The 24,075-nt window shown below is 29.9% G+C and overlaps 1 protein-coding gene across 2 annotated transcripts; it reads left to right on the top strand.

Annotated features, from left to right (window-relative positions):
- The first annotated feature begins 7,295 nt into the window (after positions 1-7,295).
- Positions 7,296-21,942, top strand: LOC111282156 (translocon at the outer membrane of chloroplasts 64-like). Of its 2 annotated transcripts, none has more exons than XM_022870143.2 (13): positions 7,296-7,696; positions 8,783-8,935; positions 9,459-9,583; positions 10,014-10,139; positions 13,011-13,193; positions 13,308-13,452; positions 14,777-14,945; positions 16,004-16,138; positions 16,235-16,435; positions 20,009-20,136; positions 20,225-20,276; positions 21,069-21,138; positions 21,493-21,942. In XM_022870143.2, the coding sequence occupies exons 1-13, from the start codon at positions 7,494-7,496 to the stop codon at positions 21,573-21,575; spliced, it is 1,773 nt and encodes a 590-aa protein (XP_022725878.1). In that variant the 5' UTR covers positions 7,296-7,493; the 3' UTR covers positions 21,576-21,942. The 2 variants fall into 2 exon arrangements, with proteins under 2 accessions (XP_022725878.1, XP_022725887.1); XM_022870152.2 differs by having other exon boundaries at positions 7,305-7,696; positions 21,325-21,942.
- Positions 21,943-24,075: the final 2,133 nt, after the last annotated feature.

Here is a 24,075-nt window from a genome sequence, read left to right as displayed (position 1 = left end):
TCTTCTTATAGTCCTCTTATCATTTTTTATTGCATGTTCTGGATATTGCTGACTTTTAATGTATTGCATGATATCATGATACCATGGCCTCCCATCAATTTTTTTTTCGACACCTGAGTAATATACTGGTACATCCTTCATATTTAGCTTGATGGGTTGGATTTTAGTATTTGCATCTATTTTAATCATTACAGCTAAAGTAGCAAGTGCATCGACAATTTGGTTTTCCTCTCTGGGTAGATGCTCAAACTAAACTTCTTTAAATTGTTTGACTAACTCAGAGATGTATTTATGGTACTAGATCAACTTAAAGTCTTTGTTTCCCATTCACCTCATAACTGATAAATAACTAAAGCTGAATCGCTAAACACATCTAACACTTTGATCTTTTTTTAATTGCTGCTTGTAAACTCATAACACAGGCCTTATATTCAGTCACATTATTTGTGTAATTGAAATTTAACCTGGCTGTGATAGGGTAATAATGCCCATCAAGAGATATCAAAATTGTCCCAATACCATGACCCAAAGCATTAGCAGCTCCATCAAAATACATCCATCATAATTTTTCAACAGGTTCATTTTTTTCAATGGCCATCACATCCTCATCAGAAAAATCTAATTTCATTGTCTCATAATCTTCGACTGCATAATCAGCAAGAAATTCAGCTATTGCACTCCCTTTAATAGCCTTTTGAGTCACTTAAATGATATCATATTCTGAAAGTATAACTTGCCATCGTGCTATTTTTCCTATCAATAAGGGTTTTTCAAAGATATACTTAATAGGATCCAAATTTTCTATGAGCCAAATAGTGTGATAAAGCATGTATTATCTAAGCCTTCAAGTTATCCAGGTTAATGAACAACACATCTTTTCTAATGGTGAATATTTAGACTCATAATCAGTGAATTTCTTACTCAAGTAGTAAATTGCTAGTTCTTTCTTATCAGTTTCATCTCTTTGCCCTAGCACACATCCCATTGAATTTTTATGCACTGTCAAGTACAAAATCAAAGGTTTTCCTAGAATTTGTGGCACCAACACAGGTGAATTTGACAAGTATTCTTTGATCTTATAAAAAGCTTCTTGGAATTCATTATTCCATTCTTAAGGATCATATTTTTTAAGAAGCTTGAAAATAGGATCACACTTATAAGTGAGTTGAGAGATGAAGCGAGCAATATAGTTTAATCTCCCTAAGAAACCTCACACTTCTTTTGAGGTATAAGGAGGAGATAAGTTTTGGATGGCTTGTATCTTATTTGGATCAACTTTAATTTCTTTTTCACTGACCACAAAGCCCAATAGTTTTCCTGATTTGGCTTCAAATGTACATTTGGTAGGATTCAACTTCAATTGAAATCTTCTTAACCTGTCGAACAACTTTTTAAAATTGACTACATGATCCTCTCTTTTACGAGATTTTACAATAATATCATTTACATACACTTATATCTCTTTATGCATTATATTATGAAAGAGAGTCACCATTGTTCTTTAATAAGTAGCACCAACATTTTTTAACCCAAAAAGCATGACTCTATAATAGAATGTTCCCCATATGGTCACAAATATGGTTTTTTCCATATCATCTTGAGCCATCTTGATCTGATTATAGCTTAAAAAACCATCTATAAAGGAAAATGTGGAGTGCCTAGCAGTATTATCTACTAAAGTATTGATATGGGGCAGAGAAAAGTTATCATTGGGACTTACCCTATTTAAGTCTTAATAATCGACACATATTCTCACTTTTTCATCCTTCTTGAGAACTAGTACTATGTTGGCTACCCATTCAAGATATTTTGCCACATCCAAAAATCTTGCATCAAATTACTTTTTCACTTCCTCTTTAATTTTTAGCAACATCTCTAGTTTTATGTCCTTTAGCTTTTGTTGTACTAGTTTAAATTTTGGTTTCAAAGGTAACTTATGTTCTACAATATCAGTACTGAGTCTTAGCATATCCTAGTAAGACCATGTAAATATATCCACATATTCTCGGACCAGCTCTTCTAGCTTCTACCTTTTAGCTGGTAAAATAGATGTACCAACTTTAACTTCTCTTTTGTTTTCATCATCTCTCAAATTTACTGATTCGACTATTTTTTGGTGGGGTTCAATTGGCTTATCTTCATATTCCATTAATTTTAACAAATCAAGAGATAGTGTGTAATTATCTGAATCTTCCTTATTATCAAGTTCATCAACATGAATTAAGTTTTCAAATTCAAATCCAAGATTATTGCCATGATTATCTTCATGTTCATTATTTGGGACCTTGTAAAATAGTAAAATAGATGTACCAACTTTAACCTCTCTTTTATTTTCATCATCTCTCAAATTTACTGATTCGACTATTTTTTGGTGGGGTTCAATTGGCTTATCTTCATATTCCATTAATTTTAACAAATCAAGAGACAATGTGTAATTATCTGAATCTTCCTTATTATCAAGTTCATCAACATGAATTAAGTTTTCAAATTCAAATCCAAGATTATTGCCATGATTATCTTCATGTTCATTATTTGGGACCTTGTAAAATGGTAAGATGAAAAGAATATTGGCACACAAAAATAGAATGGCAAAAAAATGATGGAAAAAGCAAATGGAAAGCAAAATGAAGATGAAAATAATAGAAGAAATGTGGATGCATCTTCTAAATCTTTTATTAAAATGACAAACATAAAGACACCACAAAAGACACCGCGCCGGTCATCGGTGGTCGAAAAATCCAAAAAAAATGTCAAAATGTTCTTCTCGATGTGTGCTTTCTGGATTCAATATCCTTTTCACCAGAAACAACCCTGATCAACGTAGATCAAGGCTCAAAGTTTCGGTCTCCCTTTTTTTTTTAATCGACTGACTATTTTTTTTGTAGGTAGCTTTTTTGGCGTTGGGTTCCTCCTTACGAGGAGGACTGTGTGGTTTTTATTTTGTTTTTTTTTTGTTTTTTTTTTTTTTTTGGTTTGGTTTCTCTATTTTGGTGTTTCGGTTGTTTGCTTTTTTAGCTTCTGTGTCTGAGAGATTTTTTTTTTTTTAATGAAATGAGTTGGGGTTTTTATGTATGGATCCTCCTCTGGAAAGGAAGGAAGCTAGGGTCTTTATAGAATCGGACGTATGTTCGGGCAAGTGATCTAGGAGTCTGTAAATGTGGCTGTAGGTGTCTGTAACGCGTGGTTGTAGGGGTGGCAAAGGTCAAGCATGGTTGGTCTGATGGGACTAATCTAGTGGTTAAATGGGGTTGCTGGGGCCGGCAGCGCCACCATTTTCTAGCCATCTATTTTTTTTTAATCTTTCTCTTTTTTTTTCTTTTTTTTAATTATTATTATTATTATTATTAAACTGAAAATGAAGACAATAGACCCGGACAAAATCGGTGTCTACAACTTATTTGTGAAATAATTGTCGTAATGCATCCAAGTATGTTAAAGAAATACTTCTTTTTTTCTATTAATTAAAAGAAAATTTGTCTAAATTAATCTTTGTAAATAAAGCTTATCATGCATAATTGACTTTTATAGAGTTTTACCTTTTCCTTGTCATGGAAAGAATATTTTAGCTCATAATTTTTTAGTAAATATAGGTCAAACTTTTTCCTTTAGAAGAGTATTGCTAATCGAATTTAAAATCTTTGTTTATTAGGAAATTTATAAAGATAAAAATTATATTTGAATTTTTTACATTTAAAAAGAGATATGTATAGATTGTTAGAAAATCGAGTTTAAAAAATTATATCTAAATCATATATACATATATATTTTGATTTAAAAAGAGATATGTTAGAAAATACATTAAAAAAATATCTAAATTATAGGATTTATTCTATGTGTCTTCAAGAGGAGATGTCCGCATAATCATTCATGAAAACGAACTTTATCTAATAATCTTGTAATTTGTTATATTATATTACATATGATATGATTCTGAATTCAAAATTGCTGATAAAAATTAAATGAATTCATAATTATTGATAATTAAATTTTACATTTCGTAACCGACATAAGTACAATTCAAAGCCCAAAACAATCAAATGAAAAGTGATGTGCGATAACCTTCTTGTATATCATATTATTACATGATAAGTATTCATCTTTTTTTTTTTTTTTTTCTAAAAAGAAATATACTTGCTAAGTGGCTTCTAATCGAAATAATTATTAGGATTCAGTACTTTTATTAACAGAAATTTAATTGCTAGTTGTATCCTAAAGTGAAATTCTCCAATTATAGATTAGAGCAAAATAAATTGAACCAACATACATAAATAAAAAAAAAACCTTGAAACCTATCTTTTGAAAGGAATAATAAATTCTTTTAGGGTTGAAGGATTGATGTATAAAAGAAATGGCATGATTTAAGTCCCTATACAATAATTAACAATTGAAGGAGTAGGAATTTTATGTGAGAATCAAGTAACATACTTCTTCAGGAGCTTGGTTGCATGGGATTATTTCCCTCTTTTGTTGTAGTCGAGGCTTCCTTTCTCAGGGATCCCCAAAGACTCAAATTTTACTCATAGATTGAAGTGCTTTCTCCAAACAGCTTCTTACTAACGGTTTTTTTTTTTTTTTCTTAGATATCAAAAGCCAAAGCTCGCTAGACTGTAGTTCCGATCCTCCTCTTCACTGTTACAGTACTCCTCTATTTTTAAAGAAGTTGGGATAAATTGAAACCAAATTTTTTTTTTTTCAATTAAGCACTTGATTTATTTTTTCAAAATCAAATTTTTTATCTGATCATTATTTTGACTCTCGTTTCTCATTGGATATTTATTTTTGAATAGTTATTTAAATTTAAATGAGTTTAAAAGATAAATTTTTTGAAAATTAATAGTTTTTTTTTACTTTTGTAATTTGTATTATTTTTTGAATAGTCCAAACTCTCACCCAATTAATTGATAATGAAATTATTGATTTGTATTTAATAATCCAAAAATAGCTTTAAGAAACACCAAATATAATTTTGGTTTCTTGGCAATGATGTCAATGGTATTGTTTTGTAATATGATTGTAGTCATAAATCAAGATTTTATGATTATCTAAAGTTTAAAATTATTCGATAAAATTGTGAACAATTTGGTCAAAATAAAGTAGCTAATTAAAATTAATCAAACATGTAGTATGAATTTATTTTTTAAATTTAGTTTAATTTAAATAGTTGAATTGAATTCATTTAGCTAACTTTTTAAGGTTTAATTTATATAAAATTATATATATTCCATATAAGAAATAATATTTCATACATAAAGAAGATGCATGATTTGGTAAGAGAAAACATCTGAAATTAAAAAAGTAATTTTTGAATTTTGAATTAACTATGATATATATGAATTTTTCTATTATATTTTGACTATAAATTGATTTTAAACATAAATAATTAGATGTATATAATTCTGTTTTTTATTTGAATTTTAAAAAATTTAAAAAATTAATAATATTTTTAAATATATTTATTTGATAAATAACATAAAATAAAAAAAATCCTATGTGTCATTATGAAAATAAATTTTAAGAACTTTTTTATATGTCAAATAGAAAAATTATTCGCATAAGAGTTAATGTGGCAAATCATATGTATCTATGTATCTTAGACTTGTCAGTTGGATTGGTTGTGTTAAGTTTAAGTTGAGTCAATCCAATTCTCATCATATTCGGGTCCTAAGAAAGTCGAATCATTTTTGGATTGGATCGTTTTAGTCATTTCAAGGCATTTTGGTTTTGGGTCATTTTGGCAAGTTCATGTCATTTTTGGTTTGGGTGTATCTGTTCAGGTATTTCGCGTTTGATACTCGGATTATTTTGATTTAGATCATTTGGTTTAGGTAATTTTTGTTCAATTTATTAATTTTTAGAATTAAATTATATTAAATTTAAATAAATTATTTAATCAAGATTAAGTCAAATTTTATTAAAAAATATAAGTCAAATTTTATTAAAAAATAAAAGTAAAAAAATAATATTTTAAAAATAAAATAAATATTATGATTTATATGCTTTAAATTGAAGTTAATTTTATATAAATAAAAAATTATGATTTTATTAGATTCGACGAATTTAAAAATGATACAATAATATGAGACTAAAATAATATAAGAAAATTCGTATTGTTTTTAGAAAAATATATTTTATATTTAATCATGTCGACATAAACTTTAACACATATAAAATATTAAAAAATATGTTTAACTAAATTATGTCGTACGAGTAAAATGTATTAGATATGAAAATCATGTTGTCACTTTTGAAAAATTTTTATATTTATTTTAATTTAATATAAATATATAATAAGTATTTTTTAACTTTTAATTATAATACATAATTATATATTTACTATAATCATATAAAAATTATTTTAAATATTTATTTATGGCACACATTGAATATACAATTATCTTTTTATTAGCAATACAACTACAATATAAATAACTATTTTAATATAATTGTAACTCATAATTTAATTACTTATTATTTTGGGTTTTAATATAATTGTAATTCATTATATAATTTATTTTAAATTACATAATTAAAATTAACAATATAATTATAACATAAATAAAACGTAAAAACATAAATCAATGACTTATTTTATACATTTTATTTTAAATCACATGATAGTTGATATTATGTATAATTATAAAAGATTATATAATTTATTATAAATATTAATATATACCTATATCTCTGATAATTAAAAATATATAATTTATTTTAAATCATATTATAAATTATAAAAAATTTTATAATTTACATAATATATATATAATTTATACTAGTTTAATATTAAAGATATATATTATTCGATATTTTCAATAACTTTAATAAGTTATAATTTATATTATATTTATTATATATATTTGTGTTATATTTATTATTTTATTAAAGTAATATTTTTTAATAAACTTATACTTAATTTAATTTTAAATTATTTTAATTTCAAATTTGATGTATTTTGGTTTGAATTCATCTAATGTTCGGAGTGATTAGAATTGGAGTTGACTTGAGTTTCGTGCATTTAGGATAGGGTTATATATATATATATATATATATAAATTAATTGATACATTAGAGTTTTTTAGTTTTATAAATGGAGTTAAAATGATAATATATATATTTTATTTTTTAAATTAATTTTTTTTAAATATATAAAAAATATGTGTTATTATTTTAATTTTATTTATAAAATTAAAAAATTTCACCAATAAAATATTAAATAATTTCTCCAATATATATATAAAATAAATAAAAACTAAATAATTTTTCATATATATATATATATATATTTATATATAGATAAAATAAAAAACTTCCTTTCTTGGAGAAAGTAGAAATCCAATAGCCTCATCCACCCGAAGGCCAAAGCCAAATCCCCTTCAAAACCCAAGCTAACGCCACGCCTCCGCCCTCCGTTTCTTTCTTTTATTATAATTATCACTTTCTTTCTTTGTCATTCAAATTTCTAGGGCCTTATTCAAATATCGAGCGCAGCAGAAATGGCTTCTCACGCCGCCAATCTATGGGTGTTGCTGGGGTTGGGTTTAGCCGGAATTGTTCTCTTGACCAAAAGGCTTAAGAAAACTATTAAAGCTGACTTTGGAGCTTTTATCCAGAAGCTAGAGCTGCTTCCACCTCCTCAGCCTGCTCCTCCCAAAGCTCCCCACCCTCTCACCAGTCTCAATTTCGCCGTCTCGGAAGTGTATGCTGTTTTCTTTTATTTATTTATATTTTATTTATGAGTCTGTTGTGGTTATTGGAAAGTGGAGGAGTGATGGGAAATGAAAATTAATGGATTTATTTTATTGTTGTTGCTAATTGTTGCATTTAATTTAGTAGATAGGTAAAGTGGTTAAGGTTAATGGTCAATATGTATGGCATATTTATTCTTTAGGGCAAGAAAGAAAGCCCAAAATATTGGTGGGATTTTGTTGCTTCAACTTAGTGTCAGCTGCAAATGGAGTGGCGTAGCGGAGTTGGACTTAGTTGAGTGAATGCTTCTTTTTTGGCCATTAACAATCCAGTTATGTGAAGCTGGTATTTGAATAAGAAATAATAGCTCGCTTTCTATAAGACAAAGACTCTCACTGATATTCATAAACCTTAATAAGAGTTTGGTTGTTTCTTTTGCTACCTGTTCTGGTGTTTTTGAAGTGAAATGTATACAGAATGGTTTGGAATCAAAAGAAGTAATAATTTTGAATAATTAAAAATGAACATTTTAATTATTTGTAGCAAACTTCGTGAGTTTATGTCTATATAGAATTGTTATGTTGAATGTTTGTTGCATATTAGCTTAGCAACTTATGAGGAAGCAAAACCCAAAAGGAACAATCTATAAATGTTTTTCTCTGCTATTATGAATATTTTAGAATTTCTCGTATTTCAGGGTTATTTATTTCAAGGATTTGGTCCGAAATTTGGAGTGGAATTCATTTATTTTGTGATATTGAGAGCCCCATTAATTTCTGAAAGCATATGTAAGATATTGAGGGCAGGATTTTGCCTTAGGCCTTTCTGCACAGATATGCTCTGATTGGCTGGTTATTTTTCATTCTTTTTTTTTTGTCTCCTTTTGAGGGAAATGGTTAAAGAGTTGAATAGGAAAATTCAATTGAACTTTTCAATTTCTGATATTCTCTTGTGTTTTAGGCATTTAAGTTGTCAATTCAGATTATTTATGTTACACATGCATATCGACATGGTTTTGCTCTTTCATATGTTCAACATCATGTCTGTTACTGTCTATTTGGCTTCTAGTAGCTGATGTGTATATCATGCTTATCAGATTTGACATTGAAGGATATGTGACTGGGTTTGGCCATCCAGACTGGGTGAGGACGCATGAAGCTTCGTCTCAGACATCTCCTGTGGTTTTGGCCCTTGTAGAAGGAGGTGCAACTTGTGTTGGGAAAACTGTTGTGGATGAACTGGCATATAGGTACTTGCCATTATATTTGTAAATAGCAGGCTTTGGGTATACAACAATGTGTTTTGGATTTGGGGGAATGGAGGGAAAAGGTAAAGAAAGGAGGGGAAAATTGGAGGGGGATGATTACTTATTAATTTTTTAATGCAAAGATGAAATTATCTTTATTTTTTCATTTTATTTAACTCCTGAATGATATAATGGTAAAATGAAGTTACAAGTTATTGTTCCATTCCCTTTCCTCTCCTTAACCAAACAAGGTCGATAATGTACCCCCTTCCCTTTCCCTCTTATTTTTTAAGCCATGCAAACAAGGGGAACCAAACCCTCTCCTTCCTCCTCTTTACTTTATCCTTCCTTCCCTCATGGTTCCCAAGCATATTGTTGGTCCGTATTTACTAAGGACGGAAATCTCTCTTGGTCTAGGCATAATAGTCTCACACATGATTTAATCTTTTGGTCTCACACATGATTTAATCTTTTGGTTCCTAAGATTTGCATGATGCTAGCTGCTTTTGGCGTGTTTGATTTTCAGCATCCATGGAGAAAATAAACACTATGGCACACCAACAAATCCTACTGCACCTGCATGCATTCCAGGTGGATCCTCTAGTGGAGCAGCTGTTGCTGTTGCTGCTAATTTTGTGGACTTCTCTTTAGGTGTGCTTTGTGCTTCTGAATGCTTAGCTTTCTCAGTTTCTGCAAGTTGCATCGTTGGTCTTGGCATATATATAATATATGACTTTTTAGGGAAATGTTGATGTTATTGATTAGTTGCCTTAGACAATTGAGCTTATTCTATATAATCTTAAGAATGAATATCCCTAAAGTGATAGTTTGATGAAGTTAATCTTATTCACTAAAATCTCTGTAGTTTTAATTTAATTGTAATATTTTAAGATATTCTACTACACTACTTTTTAACTGGTGATATTTGTTTATCTAATTTTGCTATTGAATGGAAGTCTGATTTTCCTAATGTGTCACTTTGATCAAACAGATGAGATCTTCGTGATCCTGTATAAAATTATATTCTAGAAGATCCTTTGTAATATTGGCTCTAATTTTCCATGTAACATACTTTGTGCAGGCATTGATACTCTTGGTGGCGTGAGGGTACCTGCGGCTTTTTGTGGTGTTATTGGATTCCGACCGTCATATGGTGTTGTTTCTCACACTGGAATTATACCTGTTTCATCGAGTCTCGACACTGTTGGTACGTATGAAGAAATATCAAGTGTGGTGATATGCAATGTAAATTTTGTATGTTGTCATATGGAATATGGGAAAATGCAGTTATATAGTTCGGCATATCATATAGAGTGGTTATTATTTGATTCAAGTTTCTTTGATTATTATTTCCTTGTATGAAAGAGGCTTTGTAATATGCTCTAGTTCTTTGCCTATGTTTTGATGAAGTTATGGAATAAAAATGAAAGCAATTCTGTTTGCTTTCTATTATTTTCCTCTTAATTTAGTGACAAAAAGAAGATAATTTTGAATGTATAGATGCTTGTCTAAATCAGTCTTGTTTTAAACTAATTTTATGTTGGGGCTAGTACTATTAGCTCTCTTGGCTTTGAAAGTTTAGTTTGGTCATGGTTGTCTATTCAAAGCAGCTTCTAAGTTGAATTTTCTCCATATTCTTTTCTTTTTTTGGTGAATTTTCCTTTTCTCCTGGTCTTATTCTCGAACTGATTCTACTAACAATTAGGTTGTAGTTTACTTGTGTTGTTGGTCCAGTTATATAAAATTATTGGTAGATAAACATTGAGCAATAACCTATGCTGATATAGAAATTCCCCATGAGGTAGTTCTGGCTAAGAAACTTGCTGCCAACTTCTCTCTTTCTATGTGTGTACCTATATATGTTTGTGTGAGTGTGTGTGTGTGTGTGTGTCCACGTATATATATATATATATATATATATTATGTTTTATAGAATTTTATTTTAATTATTTTTATAAAAATAATACACATACAAGTTATTCTAGTAAATAAAAATTCTTAATCATGAACTCTAATCATTATCTTCTTTCATTTCTTTAGGTAAGTTTCACTAAAAATTATTTTCAGTTGAAGTTTTCTAACTATTTATTTTTTACTCTAGTTTAAGTTTCTAGAGTTTTAACTTGTTAAGGTAAATAATAACTATTAATTAATAAAAATAGAATATCATAAATGTAATTCAACCAAAATTCAAAAGAAAAAAGTGCAATATAGTCTCCACTAAGGTTGCATACCTCTTAAGCCATGTAAAAACGTGTACATAGACACAGATGCATTACATACTGCATAAATTTGATAAGGTTAATTACACATTTGGTACCTGAACTATAGTCAAATTCCTGTTTTGGTACCTGAGCTATAGTCAAATTCCTGTTTTGGTACCTAAAGTTTAAAAATTTTTAATTAGGAACTTTGCTTTCATTCATTAGTTTTCAAATAAGACTAACACCATTAGTAAAATGGGTGAAGTGTCCAAAGCATGCAATAAAATTACGACACATGGCATTTTAACGTAGCATTTTGAGGCATGCAACATGTTTTTATTGTCTGTTTTTGGACATGTCATCCATTTGATATCGGTTTTGGTCTTGTGTTCAAATTGATGGACAAAAGCAAAGTTCAAACATAATTGTGAATTTTTAAACTTTATGTTCCAAATTGAGAATTTGACTATAGTTACCAAGATGTAATTAACCCAATTTGATACATTGGTCCAATAATTTTGGTACATTGGGGTTGAAAAACTTGAGAACCTTTTTCATGGATTTAAAGTTTTAACGACGCATGTTCCGTGCATAAGCTACATTCATATTGATGTATGATTTGAACAAAATGCTTTGCATGTTCTCATATTGAACTAATGGAAGCATTTACCGTGCATGTGTACTCTGCTTCTAAAAGATTTTGACATGGTGTGGTTTTAAATTTACACTATGTTTGGATTGAAGGAGAGGAAAAGAGAGATTTTTAAAGGAAAGGAAAAGATACTTCACTTCCTTGTTGGGATAGCCTCAAATGAGTAAGGGAAAGAAATGAAAGGATTATGAAAATCCTTTGTTTGGTTAAGTAGTGGAAAGGAAAGGAAAGGAAAGAGTATATTATATTGCATTGCTCAAATTATACTGTTTTTAAATGACTTTGTTATTTATCATGTGAATAGTTTTGACTAATTATCTTAAGTAAATTCAAAAGTGAATGAAAGAAAAACAATATCAATTAAAGAAAGATTTTTTTTATTAATCCATAGAGAATATATATTTGGAATTATTTTTATACAACAATATCTTTTCAAAATTATTCCCTTGAGTAAATTCAAGAATCTAAATATTTTTTATTAGGATAAAATTAATTATAAACTTGTATATCTTTGTCTCTCCATGTCTTTTTTTTTCCCCCAGAATTTGTGAAGTATTAACAAAATGAAAAAAAAAAAAAAGATTTAAGACCCAAGCATACATTAAAAAAACTTGTAGAAACCAAAGTTATTGACCAACAAAATAGTTGATGAATGAGATGTTGAAGATTTAAAGATTGCATCCATAGGTCGCTTTGAAGATTATAGCGGTATTCTTTGGAAAAATAGGAACAAACAATAATAAGGATACAGAAGTCATTTCACATTTTAAAAAATTTCACTCCTTTCCTTTCCCCTCTGTTTACTCCCAATTTGGGGTAATTGAAAATTGCAGCTTTTGAGGGAATTGGAGGGGTACTCAATCCCCTCCCTTTATTTTAATTTGAATAATAACCAAACAAGGGAATGGTTTCCTTCTTTCCCTTGCTTTCCTTTCCCTCCCCTCCCTTCTCCTCAATCCAAACATAGTGTTAGTTATACGTTACGGAGCTGAATTTAGGCTCTCAGCAGAATAGTATGGGTAATGATCATAACTCATGATTATGTGTATCAATTGGTCATTCACTGATTAGGCACTGTATTTTCTTTTGCACTTTTTTCTCTTTATTTATTAATTTTCATGTTTCTGCTAGATTTGTGGTATATTTAGTTAGAATCTTGTCACTATTCTATTTTGCACTTATTAAACTTGATTGTATTTGACTTGTGAAACTACTATTGCAGGATTGTTCGCTAAGGATCCTAACATTCTACATCGAGTTGGCCTTGTGCTCTTGCAACTTCCATTTTCGGTTCAACGCAATCCTAGGCAAATTCTATTAGCTGACAATTGTTTTCAACTGCTAAAGATTCCCATGGACAGAGTTTTGCAAGTGGTGATTAATTCCACTGGGAAGCATTTTGGAAGTATGTTCTTTCCTATATGCCTTATGGCAATAAGCTTTTATGTAAATGAATTTGTTTTGCTTTGTTGTTTAGAGTTGTGCGAAAATTGCTGACTTTTCTTTTGACTTACTTAAGGACAAGTATTGAAGCATGAAAATCTTGACAAATACTTTAGTTCTAAGGTCCCAAGCTTGAAGGAGTTTTATGGTCAGAAAATAAATGGTGATTCAAAAATTTCATCCATGAGATTGCTTGCAAATGTTGCACAGATTCTTCAAAGGTGAGTTTCATCTTAATGATGTGTGTACACATGTTAGCATTTGATGTTATTTCCTATGATGACAAATGCGTCTTTTTCTCACCTTTTCTTTTCCATTATTGTGCAAAAATTTAAAATTTTTGTTCTAAAACTTTCATGGTTTACAATTCTTTTTGCTGTTTGTAGTGTGATTTTTGGAACACGTTACCCTTTTTTTTTATTAAGCTCATTGTGGCTTGAACCATGAAGTTATGAATCTTTTTGGTGTGGCAAGAGTATCCTTGTTGAAGGATTAACCATTTTGACAGTGTTACTAATTTTATATATTTTCTAGGTTCAGTTGTGATTTCTATTATTTAGGAACTATTAGGACATTTAGCATTTTTGGTATTTCATATTTGCAAATGATGGTTAAGGGTGCAATATACAGTTCGTTGCATTTTTTTATTTCTATCAGTTCTAGATTATGAATTTGCTGTACAAAGGTATAACTATTTCACATTTATACCATTCAGATATTTATTTTATTAATTTTTGTATCTTTCTATATATTTGGTTGTAACTTCTAGTAACTAGACAATTTTAGGACATTTGGGGTTTATTTTTTTATTTTGTATCTGCATTGAGGTTCATGGTGTAGCTTATAAGTAATTATTTTAGTTTCTAGCAGCTTTAGATTGTGTATTATTGTCTGTACAAAAACAAAAAGATTGATCATTACCGAAATTTGAGTATTTGGAGTGGATTTTCTTTAGATTGTGTATTATTGTCTGTACAAAAACAAAAAGATTGTTACTGAAATTTAAGTATTTGGAGTGGATTTTCTTTCTTTTTTTATTGTTTCTTATTTCTTTGTGATATATCTCTCTCATTTCTTTTATACCTTCCCGAGTTCCACTATTTCTCCAGCCTGATCCTTATTCTCTGTGTTTTTCCTTTTCTATCCCGTGTTCTTCATCTTGTTTTACGTAACCATAATTTCACATCATCAACTAAACATTACACTGAGGCCTGAGCATGCATATCTTCATTTTTTTGTTAGTATTGCAGAAAAGTTTTCTGTACTCCCATGCCTTATTTTCAATTTAACAACATAAATGCAACAATGAAATGCCATGCAATTTGATGTGCAAATTGGGAATCTGGAGTGGTAGGAAAGTTCTTGTTGAAATGTCTTCTTCTGTGCTGTAGTAAACTGGTGAATATTATTAGTGAATGATATCTATTGATGCTGTAACTGACCTGCCAGATTGTCTTCCTTCAGACTACTAAGGAACAGTTCTTTATTTAACACCATAGGGGCCATAGCCTTGAGTGAGATTTTTTGTACCCTTTCTTAATGCAGATATGAGTTTAAATGTACGCATGAAGAATGGATTAATTCCAAAAGGCCTGTTCTTGATTCTTCCATCTCTGCTCAAATAAATGAAACACTGGATATGACAGATAAGGAGATTGAAATCTGCAAATCGATTAGGACTGAGATGCGTTTGGCAGTCAATTCTCTTTTGAAGGTGAGGAGTTTTATTAGATTTTTTTTATGTTGGAGATATATTGTTAGATATAACAATTCATTTCCTGGTAAAGTTAAAAAATGCAATTTATCTTGCATGTAATTTCAATTCAACTTAATATATCCTTTCTGGTATGCAGTTGAAAGATGATTGCCCCATCTAACCTCATAGTTGATACACAACACACACCCAAGTACATAAACATGTGAATTTGTGTTGTGCATCAAGCTCAGGTGTAGTATTAATTTTAATCATGTAATTGTTCCCTAACTCTTAGTCATCTGAGTTGCAACTAAGCTTTATATGGACCAGATCTCTAGTCTTGTTTTTTCCTTTATGAATTCGAACTGTATGTTTGCACTATTCAGATCAATAAGTTAATTACTGATAAGGACTTAAAACATAGTCCTTCATGTTTGTCCTAAGTCACATCATTACAAAGCATGGTGTACCAGATAGAGCAAAGTTTTACCCCTCAGCTATGAGGAGGAGGAAGAACAGGAAGGGGAGAGAGAAGACCAAGCTACTATTTTAGTTTGTTTAAGACATGGCTGACAATTCTAGTGAGCTTCTGATTTTTGTTTATAGTATTTGCTAATACCTCATGATTCATATGTTCTTTTTATCTGTGATTCTAGAGTGTACAATTTCTTTTGTTAGTTTGACAAGCTGGAGATGATAGTTTTCTCAGAGACTGTCTGTTCTTTTCAAACTTGGTTTTTTGTATTCATCCTATAAACATAATAGAAAGCAATGTTATGGGCAAATTTATCATTCAACATGGTTTGAGAACATTTGCATTAATATTAAAACTCAATAGTTGTTAATGATGTTTGCAATTGCTTTTTTTTCCCCTTTTTAGTTTATGATTCAGTGCTACATTTGATAGGCTTATATGTTGCATTATTATGCATATGTTTTCCACTTTTTTGCTCTAGACATGCATGCCACTGCTACAGGGTCCACCTACAGTTCTCTTATTTGTAGTATTGTTTCACACTTTGGTTCTATTGGCCTGCTTTATTTGAGGTAACTTGTTTTTTATGAATTGGGTTCAGGATGATGGAATTCTGGTGATTCCTACCACTGCTTATCCCCCTCTGAAACTTGGTAGCAAGGAAATCTTTTCAGAGGACTACGAGAACTGTATGTTTAGTCTGTTGAGTATCGCTAGCATATCTGGTTGCTGTCAGGTGAAATTCTCTCATATATTGATGTATGTAAAAAGCACATTGTTGTAGAAGTATTTTTATGAATATAAAATTATATGTATTTCGTTAATGATTCAGGTGACACTGCCACTTGGATATCATGATAAGTGCCCTGTTTCAGTTTCCTTCATAGCCAGACATGGGGGTGATCGATTTTTACTGGATACAGTGCAGACTATGTATTCGTCTCTGCAAGAGCATGCTGATACTGTCGCTAAGTCTAAATTATCACATAATGCTGTCAACCAGGAACATGCTGCTGAGGTTGCCAAAGAAAAGGTCAGTGTCAACTTTCTTGCCTTCAAACTTGCCAATTTTTCATCCTCTTGTAGTTAATATGGCTCATAAATTTTCGATAAGGTCAATATGGAATGTCTTGGTGGATTCTTATCATAGTTGGGGTTTTTCGATGATGATTAAAAGACAACTTATGGGCTGCTTCTAAACCTTGCTCATGGTAAACAAGTAAAGACTAATTAAGATAAAGAATCGAGAATACTAAACAAATAAAAGAAACCCCAAGTATTTTTTCTTTTTGGACAAAAACCCTAAGTAATTTAATCATTCAATTTTCCTTTTGATGTCCTGCATCATTATCCCGTCGTTGTAGAAAAGTGGACCTCAAGTTTTGAAATGTAATGCAAAACAACTTCCAGCAAAACCCATGAATGGCACTGTCAACAACAAATTTCCTGTGGCATCAATGGTCAATAGAGCTTCTTTCATCTCAGCACTGAACTGATTTAGTCTAGTAGAATAAAACTAATCGAATAATTTTCACCAAGTAGTTTGTCACAGATATTTTGAATTAGACTAATTTATGGTTGGATTGGTTGGACCGATAAAATGAAGTGTTGTGGCTCCATTACAAAAATGGATCCTGGTTTCCTTTTATAGAGGTTTGATTTTTGCTAGACTAATCATCTGCTTGAACCACTAAGAATTTGGTGTCTGACTCTTCTAACCTAACTTGTACAACTTCAATCTTTTTGAGACCACTTGCATAAACTTAAATCTTTTTAGACCCAAATCAGGTTGTTTCATGTATCTTTTTTCTGGTCATACTACATTGATTTGTCAACTTGTTTCTCTTGCTTCTCAACTTTGATTCTTCAAAACTTTCGTCTTGAATTCTTGATTAACCTGAGCAATAGAAGCTATGGCATTATTTTCAGATTTTAGGTGGGATGGGGATTGTAATTCTTACTACTTCTTGGGGTATAGTAATTGACTAGGAGCTCGACTATAAGGAATCTGTGGATTTGTTTATTTTTATATATGGTAATCTGCCTGATATCCGAATTGTATCCAAAACTTTCCATTTGTGGGGAACAAATGAGTGGGTTGTCTATTAGAACTCCTGTCCTACAGTAGCTGATACATCAAGGAAATTTTACCTGGAATAAAAGAACAAAAATAGATTCCTGGAGGTTTAATTAGTGAATCACTTATGAAGATTTGATTCTAGGGTATGCTTCAAGGATCAAATCGAGTTTTATATGGATAATAGAAGGAAACTTTCCATTTGTTGGAATGCTGTCTTTAGCCTTTTGAATCATTTGAACCTCTCACTCTCTCAACTATTATTACCTATCTGATTCACATCTTTATCAACTTGCCTCTTGTTTTGAAGCATATTTGAGGAACAAGATCAAGATCCTGAAGACATGCTTTCTTGTAATCATTGCTCGTAGCACGTTACTTTTTCCCTTTTGAAGCAATTAGGGCTATATGTTTTCTGGGATCACCATACCTGTAAAATATTAAAGGATAAGATTCTCAGAACCATAATAATTTTACAAGAAAAGAAGCTCTTTAAAATACAAATAGGCTTTCTTCTAAGTTCTCAATTTGGAGACATGATAATGCCTCTTCTAAAACCTTAAAATTGATGTTTTATCATACTGAATTTTAGATGGTGAATCTGTCAAAATGTATGTAGAAAATGTAATCTACAAATCCAAACTAGAGGGAACGGGTCTCTTGTCAACTTGATGATGTGGCAGAAACTGATGTGGCCAATGACATTCCTGAATGGATTGCAGACGCAGATGAATATGTGGAAGTTGATGTGCAAGATGACATCTCATAAATAATATAGTTCTTCAATTATCATCTCTATGTTCTGCATCATTATTTCTTTAGAATTTATTGCTTTAGCATCAAACAAGATTTTTGGAACTGTAAAATTGAGTAGTCCAAGTACTAGCCACAGCTTCTATCAAAACTTGAGACATTGGGGAAAAGGAGTCAGGAGACAGTGTCTTGGTCAGCATTCATTTAGCAAGCGCTTAAATCCTTTTGAAATGGGTGTTGGATTTTCTTTATGTTGAAATTTACTAGATTATCATATGTATCAATTTATTTTGCTACGTAGAAACTTTTCTTGTAGGGTTTTTTTTTTTTTTTTGGCATGGAATGTGTTTGAAGTAACTGAGTGTCATTTTTCAGTTTCTACCCCTTATGAGTTACTATTTATCCTTATCATTACAACATCAACCAATGGGAATATCATGATTCACTAAGTCTTCAGTCTCTTAATTTATCATGGTAAGCATGAAGACTGATTGGGGCTTTCCTTAGTACTGTTGTCAGTTTTGAACTTGAGTGATAATATATGATGAAATTTCAGATTTAAATCTCACCAATTGTTGAAAATGTCTAATAACTCTTTCCTGAAGCTATCATTGTTCCAGGGAATTTGAGGGGCAGTCACAGTTCACTTTGTCAAGTCAAATTAGAGTTCATGTACTTTTACCTATTATATATCTTGTTTGTTATCATTAGATGAATCTAGGAGTGTAGGCGAGCAGAGCTTTTGATGAACCGTTTGTGAACATGTTCGGTTTCTGTTCATTTATTAATTTTAACAAATGATCTTGAATAATATTCTTACATTCATTTATTAAATGAACCGAATACGAACAGAGGTTTGTTTTGTTCGTTTATGTTTGTGAATAAGCTTGTTTAAGGTTCGTTTAAAACTCATTTGTTTATTATTCATTCATAATAATAATAACAAAATTATATTTTTATCTTTTACCCTAATTCTATTTTAAGGTTCGCTTATTTCGTTTGGGTTTGTTTATATTCGTTTAGGGTTCATTTATATTCGTTTAGGGTTCATTTATATTCGTTTAGGGTTCATTCGTTTAAATTTGTTTGGTTATGGTTTGTTTATTGTTCATGGAAATGTTCATTTATATATGTTTGTAAACATGTTCGTTTCATGTTCACAAACAATTTTATTTAACTTAATCGAACCAAATGCAAACATCCTACCATTTAAACAAACCGAACTCGAACAAATAGAGTAATTTTCTTACTGAACATGAATGGAGCTCGAACACCTTTAAAAATAAATGACCAAACCACAGACGTATGTTTGTTTGTTCATGTTTGATTAGTTTACAGCCCTAGATGAATCAATTTGAAAAACTTGAGAAAAAATTGGAGTAGTATTGGATAGAATATGATACATTACGGAAAAAAGTAATTGCTTGCTAGGGCTGTTAAGAGTAAGACTGCTCTGAAAAGTAGTTGTAGCTGTAGGAAATTTGATCACTGTGCATGCCATTAAGTGCTAACTTTTGATAAGGAACAGAGAAAACCATGTTTCTTTAAGTAAAAATTGTCTATATGTTTACTTATTTGCCCCCTTTGTGAGCTTATTCGCTAAGGCTTGGCATATGTCCTCTTGTGCATGATTTGTTATATGCTTATCCTCATGCTGTTTCTTAGGGCCTAGTGTGTGGTATCACATAGTTAGCAGTCTTGCACAAACTGTTTGGTTTGCACATTTTCTTCTTTGTCTTATGTAAATTTATTCTGTTTACGAATTCAATGATTCAGGGCAACCAAGCATACAAAGATAAACAATGGCAGAAGGCTATTGGGTTTTATACTGAAGCTATAAAGCTTAGTGGCAATAATGCAACATATTATAGCAACAGGGCTGCAGCATATCTTGAATTAGGAAGGTAATATTTTACACTTTAGTATTGACTCCTTCCATTGAGGTTTTTTGGTACTTGATACTTTTTTTTTTTTTTTTGGTTTTCCATTTAGTTTCCTCCAAGCAGAGGCAGATTGTACCAAAGCCATCAACCTTGATAAAAAGGTAATTTCTTTCTTGAAAGATAATTATTTTGATTGTATAACTGTTGTTTTATAATTTAGGCCATGTATGGCTCTTTTTTTGCATTGTCTTGGCTTAGGATTTGATTTTACTTCAAAATCGTAATTTCTACAATTTTCCTGATATCTGTTTCAACATTACTGAATGAGTTTTATTTCTGTTCTAATAATATGATGTAATTTAATCCATGCTAAGGATCCAGTTGATTGTTGTTTTTGCTACTTGCTTTTTGCTTCTTAAAGCAAATAAGCGAACGATGATTGTAGGAAGTAAAAGTTTTAAAAATTTTACTTTCATGGATAAATGAAATGTGTCTATTAATCATTTGGACTTTCTTTATATGAGTTTGGTTTGATATTAAGATGCTTGCCAATATCAAACTGGTTGCCTGTATTATCATGAAACAAATTTTGCAATTTCTTCTGTTATTTTTTAGACAATTACAGAAATTTATCTCTTGAAAAAGGGTGATATATTCAAGAGCATGCATATGAAAATAAGTTCTTGTGAATTGTTTGATTTGAAGCGGACATATTAAGTGGGTTTTTTTTTTTTTAAGCAAGCAGCAAATATGTATGTTTTTCCATTCATTTAGTTCCCAATTACAGTTTTGATTACCTTTTTTGATCCATTGACTAACGTGTTAGTGAATGCATTAGGATTGCATGATGCTTGGATTTAGTGGAGAATTTCCTTATGCTGATTATTATTAGTATTTTCTTCTTCTCTTTGTTTTCGTTGCTATAATATATTGTTTCGTATTATATTTCTCAGAATGTAAAGGCATATTTACGGAGAGGCACTGCTAGAGAAATGCTTGGTTACTATAAGGAGGCAATTGAAGGTGAGTTTTTTCTTTGCGATATTTAGGTCAGAATGGAGAATTACGAGTGCTCATGGCCTGTGTGGATTGTATGTTTTGAGAAAAGTTTTGTAGCATGGAAACAATATGATATTATTTGTCTTGGCAGTTGAAATTTATTTACTTGGTGAAGAAAGAAATATAACATGCTTATGGTTTTTGGTGAAGGGGGTGAAGTCGTATCACATACAAGCATTGAACTTTAGAATGAAAGCATTGAACTTTGCTTACATTCAAGTTGTGACCTTCCTATAGAAACATTTCAAAATTTAATGCTTCTAGGGTGAGTATATAGAACTGGATTTGTGTTACAGTAGTGGGACTTTGGCACTGCAGATTTTAGTTATGCCCTGGTGCTTGAGCCAACCAATAAAAGAGCAGCCCTTTCTGCTGAGAGATTAAGGAAGGTGTTTCAGTAGGTGGTTGGAAGATAATCAAATTCCGGGTGGTTCATATATTTGAAGTCTTCCTTGATTTTGTTGGATCAAGGGCCCTAATTAGATGGAGATTTTCAAGCATCTCAGATGGTCCCAGGATGAGTTGTGAGATATGCTTTCGTCCTTGTGAAGGTCTGGAGAGATTTTATCATTTCATCTCTTCACTTGTGTCTGCAGCATTAATTTATTATTGTCAGAAATTTGCAGGTGTAGGTCAATTTTGTTTTCTTTTATATATGTATATTGTATTCTTGTGTAAGGTTTACACAATAATCTCGGTTAAGACTGGCTTTTACAGATATCTTTCTTATATTTTTTTGGTTTATATGAAGCTGTTGGCTTGTCCTCAGGTGCTGAGAACTTTCTTTGTAAAGATTTTTTTTATTTTTTTGGTTTTTGTCCCTGTTGGCATTAATTGCATGAATTCTGAATTTCAATTGCATTCTAATTAAGTTGTTCTTTTAGTTTCTGGAGAATTCGATATGATTTTGCTTAGTATTATTCTTAAAAATTGTTAATACAGCCAAGTAAATATTTTTGCACTTAACAACGAAAAACCTTGATAAGAAAAAGCATCCAGATGACATTGACAATGCTCCCAACAATTAGGCACACAAGAAACAATTGAGGTATATCTTTTCCCTCTTCAATGTTACAACACTTGATTTTTCTTTTCGCTTTCTATATCTTATTTTCGGCGTCCTTTAACTTCACCGGACCGGAGAAAATAAAGTCTGGTTTAGATGATGTCGAGTTGTGAGAAAAGGTAAAATAATTAGGTGTGGCCGGGAGGTGAGGGTTACTTTTGTAATTTTATTAGGTTTATAAGAGTAATTTTATAATAAAAAATTATAAATATTTGGCTGCGATAACCAAAATTATGGTTGCAAATGGAATGTCTCTTTTTATGTATAGATGTGTAGAATTATTTTGGTAAATTATATTTTAATATTAAATTTCTCTTTTAGAATTTCGCTCTTATTTTAATATTTTTGGTTTAAATTTATAAGTTTATAATTGTGTCATATATATATATATATATATATATATTGATTTTATAAAGTGGCTTGATAAATGTAAAGAAAGTTTCTTTTATAACTACGTTTTCTTTTAAATATTGAAATAATTCTTTTATGATTGTAAAACATTCTATAGTGATACTTGTAACCCCAAAGACAATTTTTTAAAAAATCACCTTGATCACTTAAAAATTACATATATATTATATAGATTTTGATGCGAAGAGGGCATTTGTCCTTGTTTTAATTAAATTTTAAATCTAAAATATATTTGAATTAAAGCATTGATTTTTTTAATTATAAACCTAACTTAAGTAGGTAGATGGAGGTCGAACTTGATTTTTAAAGATATCAATTGAGTTTTATGTTATAAAATATTTTAGTTTTGATAATTTTTAACCAAACTAATCTTTAACACTCTTATTGGGGTTAAGTAAAAGGCACTTATATTATTCAGATAAAATATTAAAAGCAAAAGATATAGATATTTAAAAATGTAAAATAGAGAGAATAGGAATGTGATTCGCATATAATTTAAAATAGGTAAAAATGTAAGTTTAAAAATAAATGAATTTAGATTATGTTTGATGTATAAAATAAGGATAAGATAAGATAATAATAATTTAAATCATATTTTATTTGTATTTAAAAAAAATAGAATTGCAAAGATAATTAATTATCCTCTTTGCATATAATGATTCAATACTTTAAAAATAAAGAGAATTATTTATAATTTATGAAATTGAACTTACATACTTATTATACGCTTAAAAATTATATCAATAATCTAAATTATATAAACTTTGAGAAAAAATAATTTTGATCAATAACTAAATTACCGTATTCTAATTTTTACACATATCAAACACAAGATAAGATAACATTATTTAATTTAATCTTATTCATGATATCATTTTATTTTATTTTATCATAGTTTTATATACTAAATATACCTTTAAACTATATTTTCAAAAATAGTGAAAGACTAAAATAATCTTCCTAATTTATATTTTATTATATAATGAGTTGTTTTTTTTTGTCAATTTCCCAAATCAGTTGATACCACTTGATTTTTGACACTAACTCAATTAGAAGTTTTATGATTAACTAGATTTTTTAACATCCACCTAAGGTGAAAATAATGAATTAAAAAAGATATTTAAAAAGATAAGGAAATTATATGACTGTGAGTAGGTTTTTTTTAACCGCATATGAAAAGAAGTTTGTTTTACTTGACTCGTAACATTAAACTCAATTAGGAAGATTATAAATAACTAGATTTTGGCACACCCATCATCATGTGGGTGAAAGAGAAGAAATAGATGAAGGAAAAAAAATGAAAAAGAAAAAGATGAGTAAAGAGAAAAATGAAAGTTAGGTATAGGGTAAAATTTATCATTTTACTTTAGTAAGTAGTCTAAATTTATCATTAATTTATCAATTGCTGCAACTATACTTTTAAT

The sequence above is a fragment of the Durio zibethinus genome, chromosome 17 (genome assembly GCF_047325235.1).
Source record: "Durio zibethinus cultivar Kanyao isolate XHJ-2024 chromosome 17, ASM4732523v1, whole genome shotgun sequence".
Taxonomy (NCBI): Eukaryota; Viridiplantae; Streptophyta; class Magnoliopsida; order Malvales; family Malvaceae; genus Durio; species Durio zibethinus.
The sequence above is the reverse complement of the archived record's forward strand: the minus strand, read 5'-3'. Positions and strand labels throughout refer to the sequence as shown.

Bases quoted from the DNA above. Each gene is read 5' to 3' on its own strand.
- LOC111282156 (XM_022870143.2), top strand. From the start codon at position 7,494: ATGGCTTCTCACGCCGCCAATCTATGGGTGTTGCTGGGGTTGGGTTTA. The intron at 16,139-16,234 runs GTGAAATTCTCT...TTAATGATTCAG, and splicing joins GCATATCTGGTTGCTGTCAG to GTGACACTGCCACTTGGATA. The intron at 20,277-21,068 runs GTAATTTCTTTC...TATATTTCTCAG, and splicing joins CCATCAACCTTGATAAAAAG to AATGTAAAGGCATATTTACG.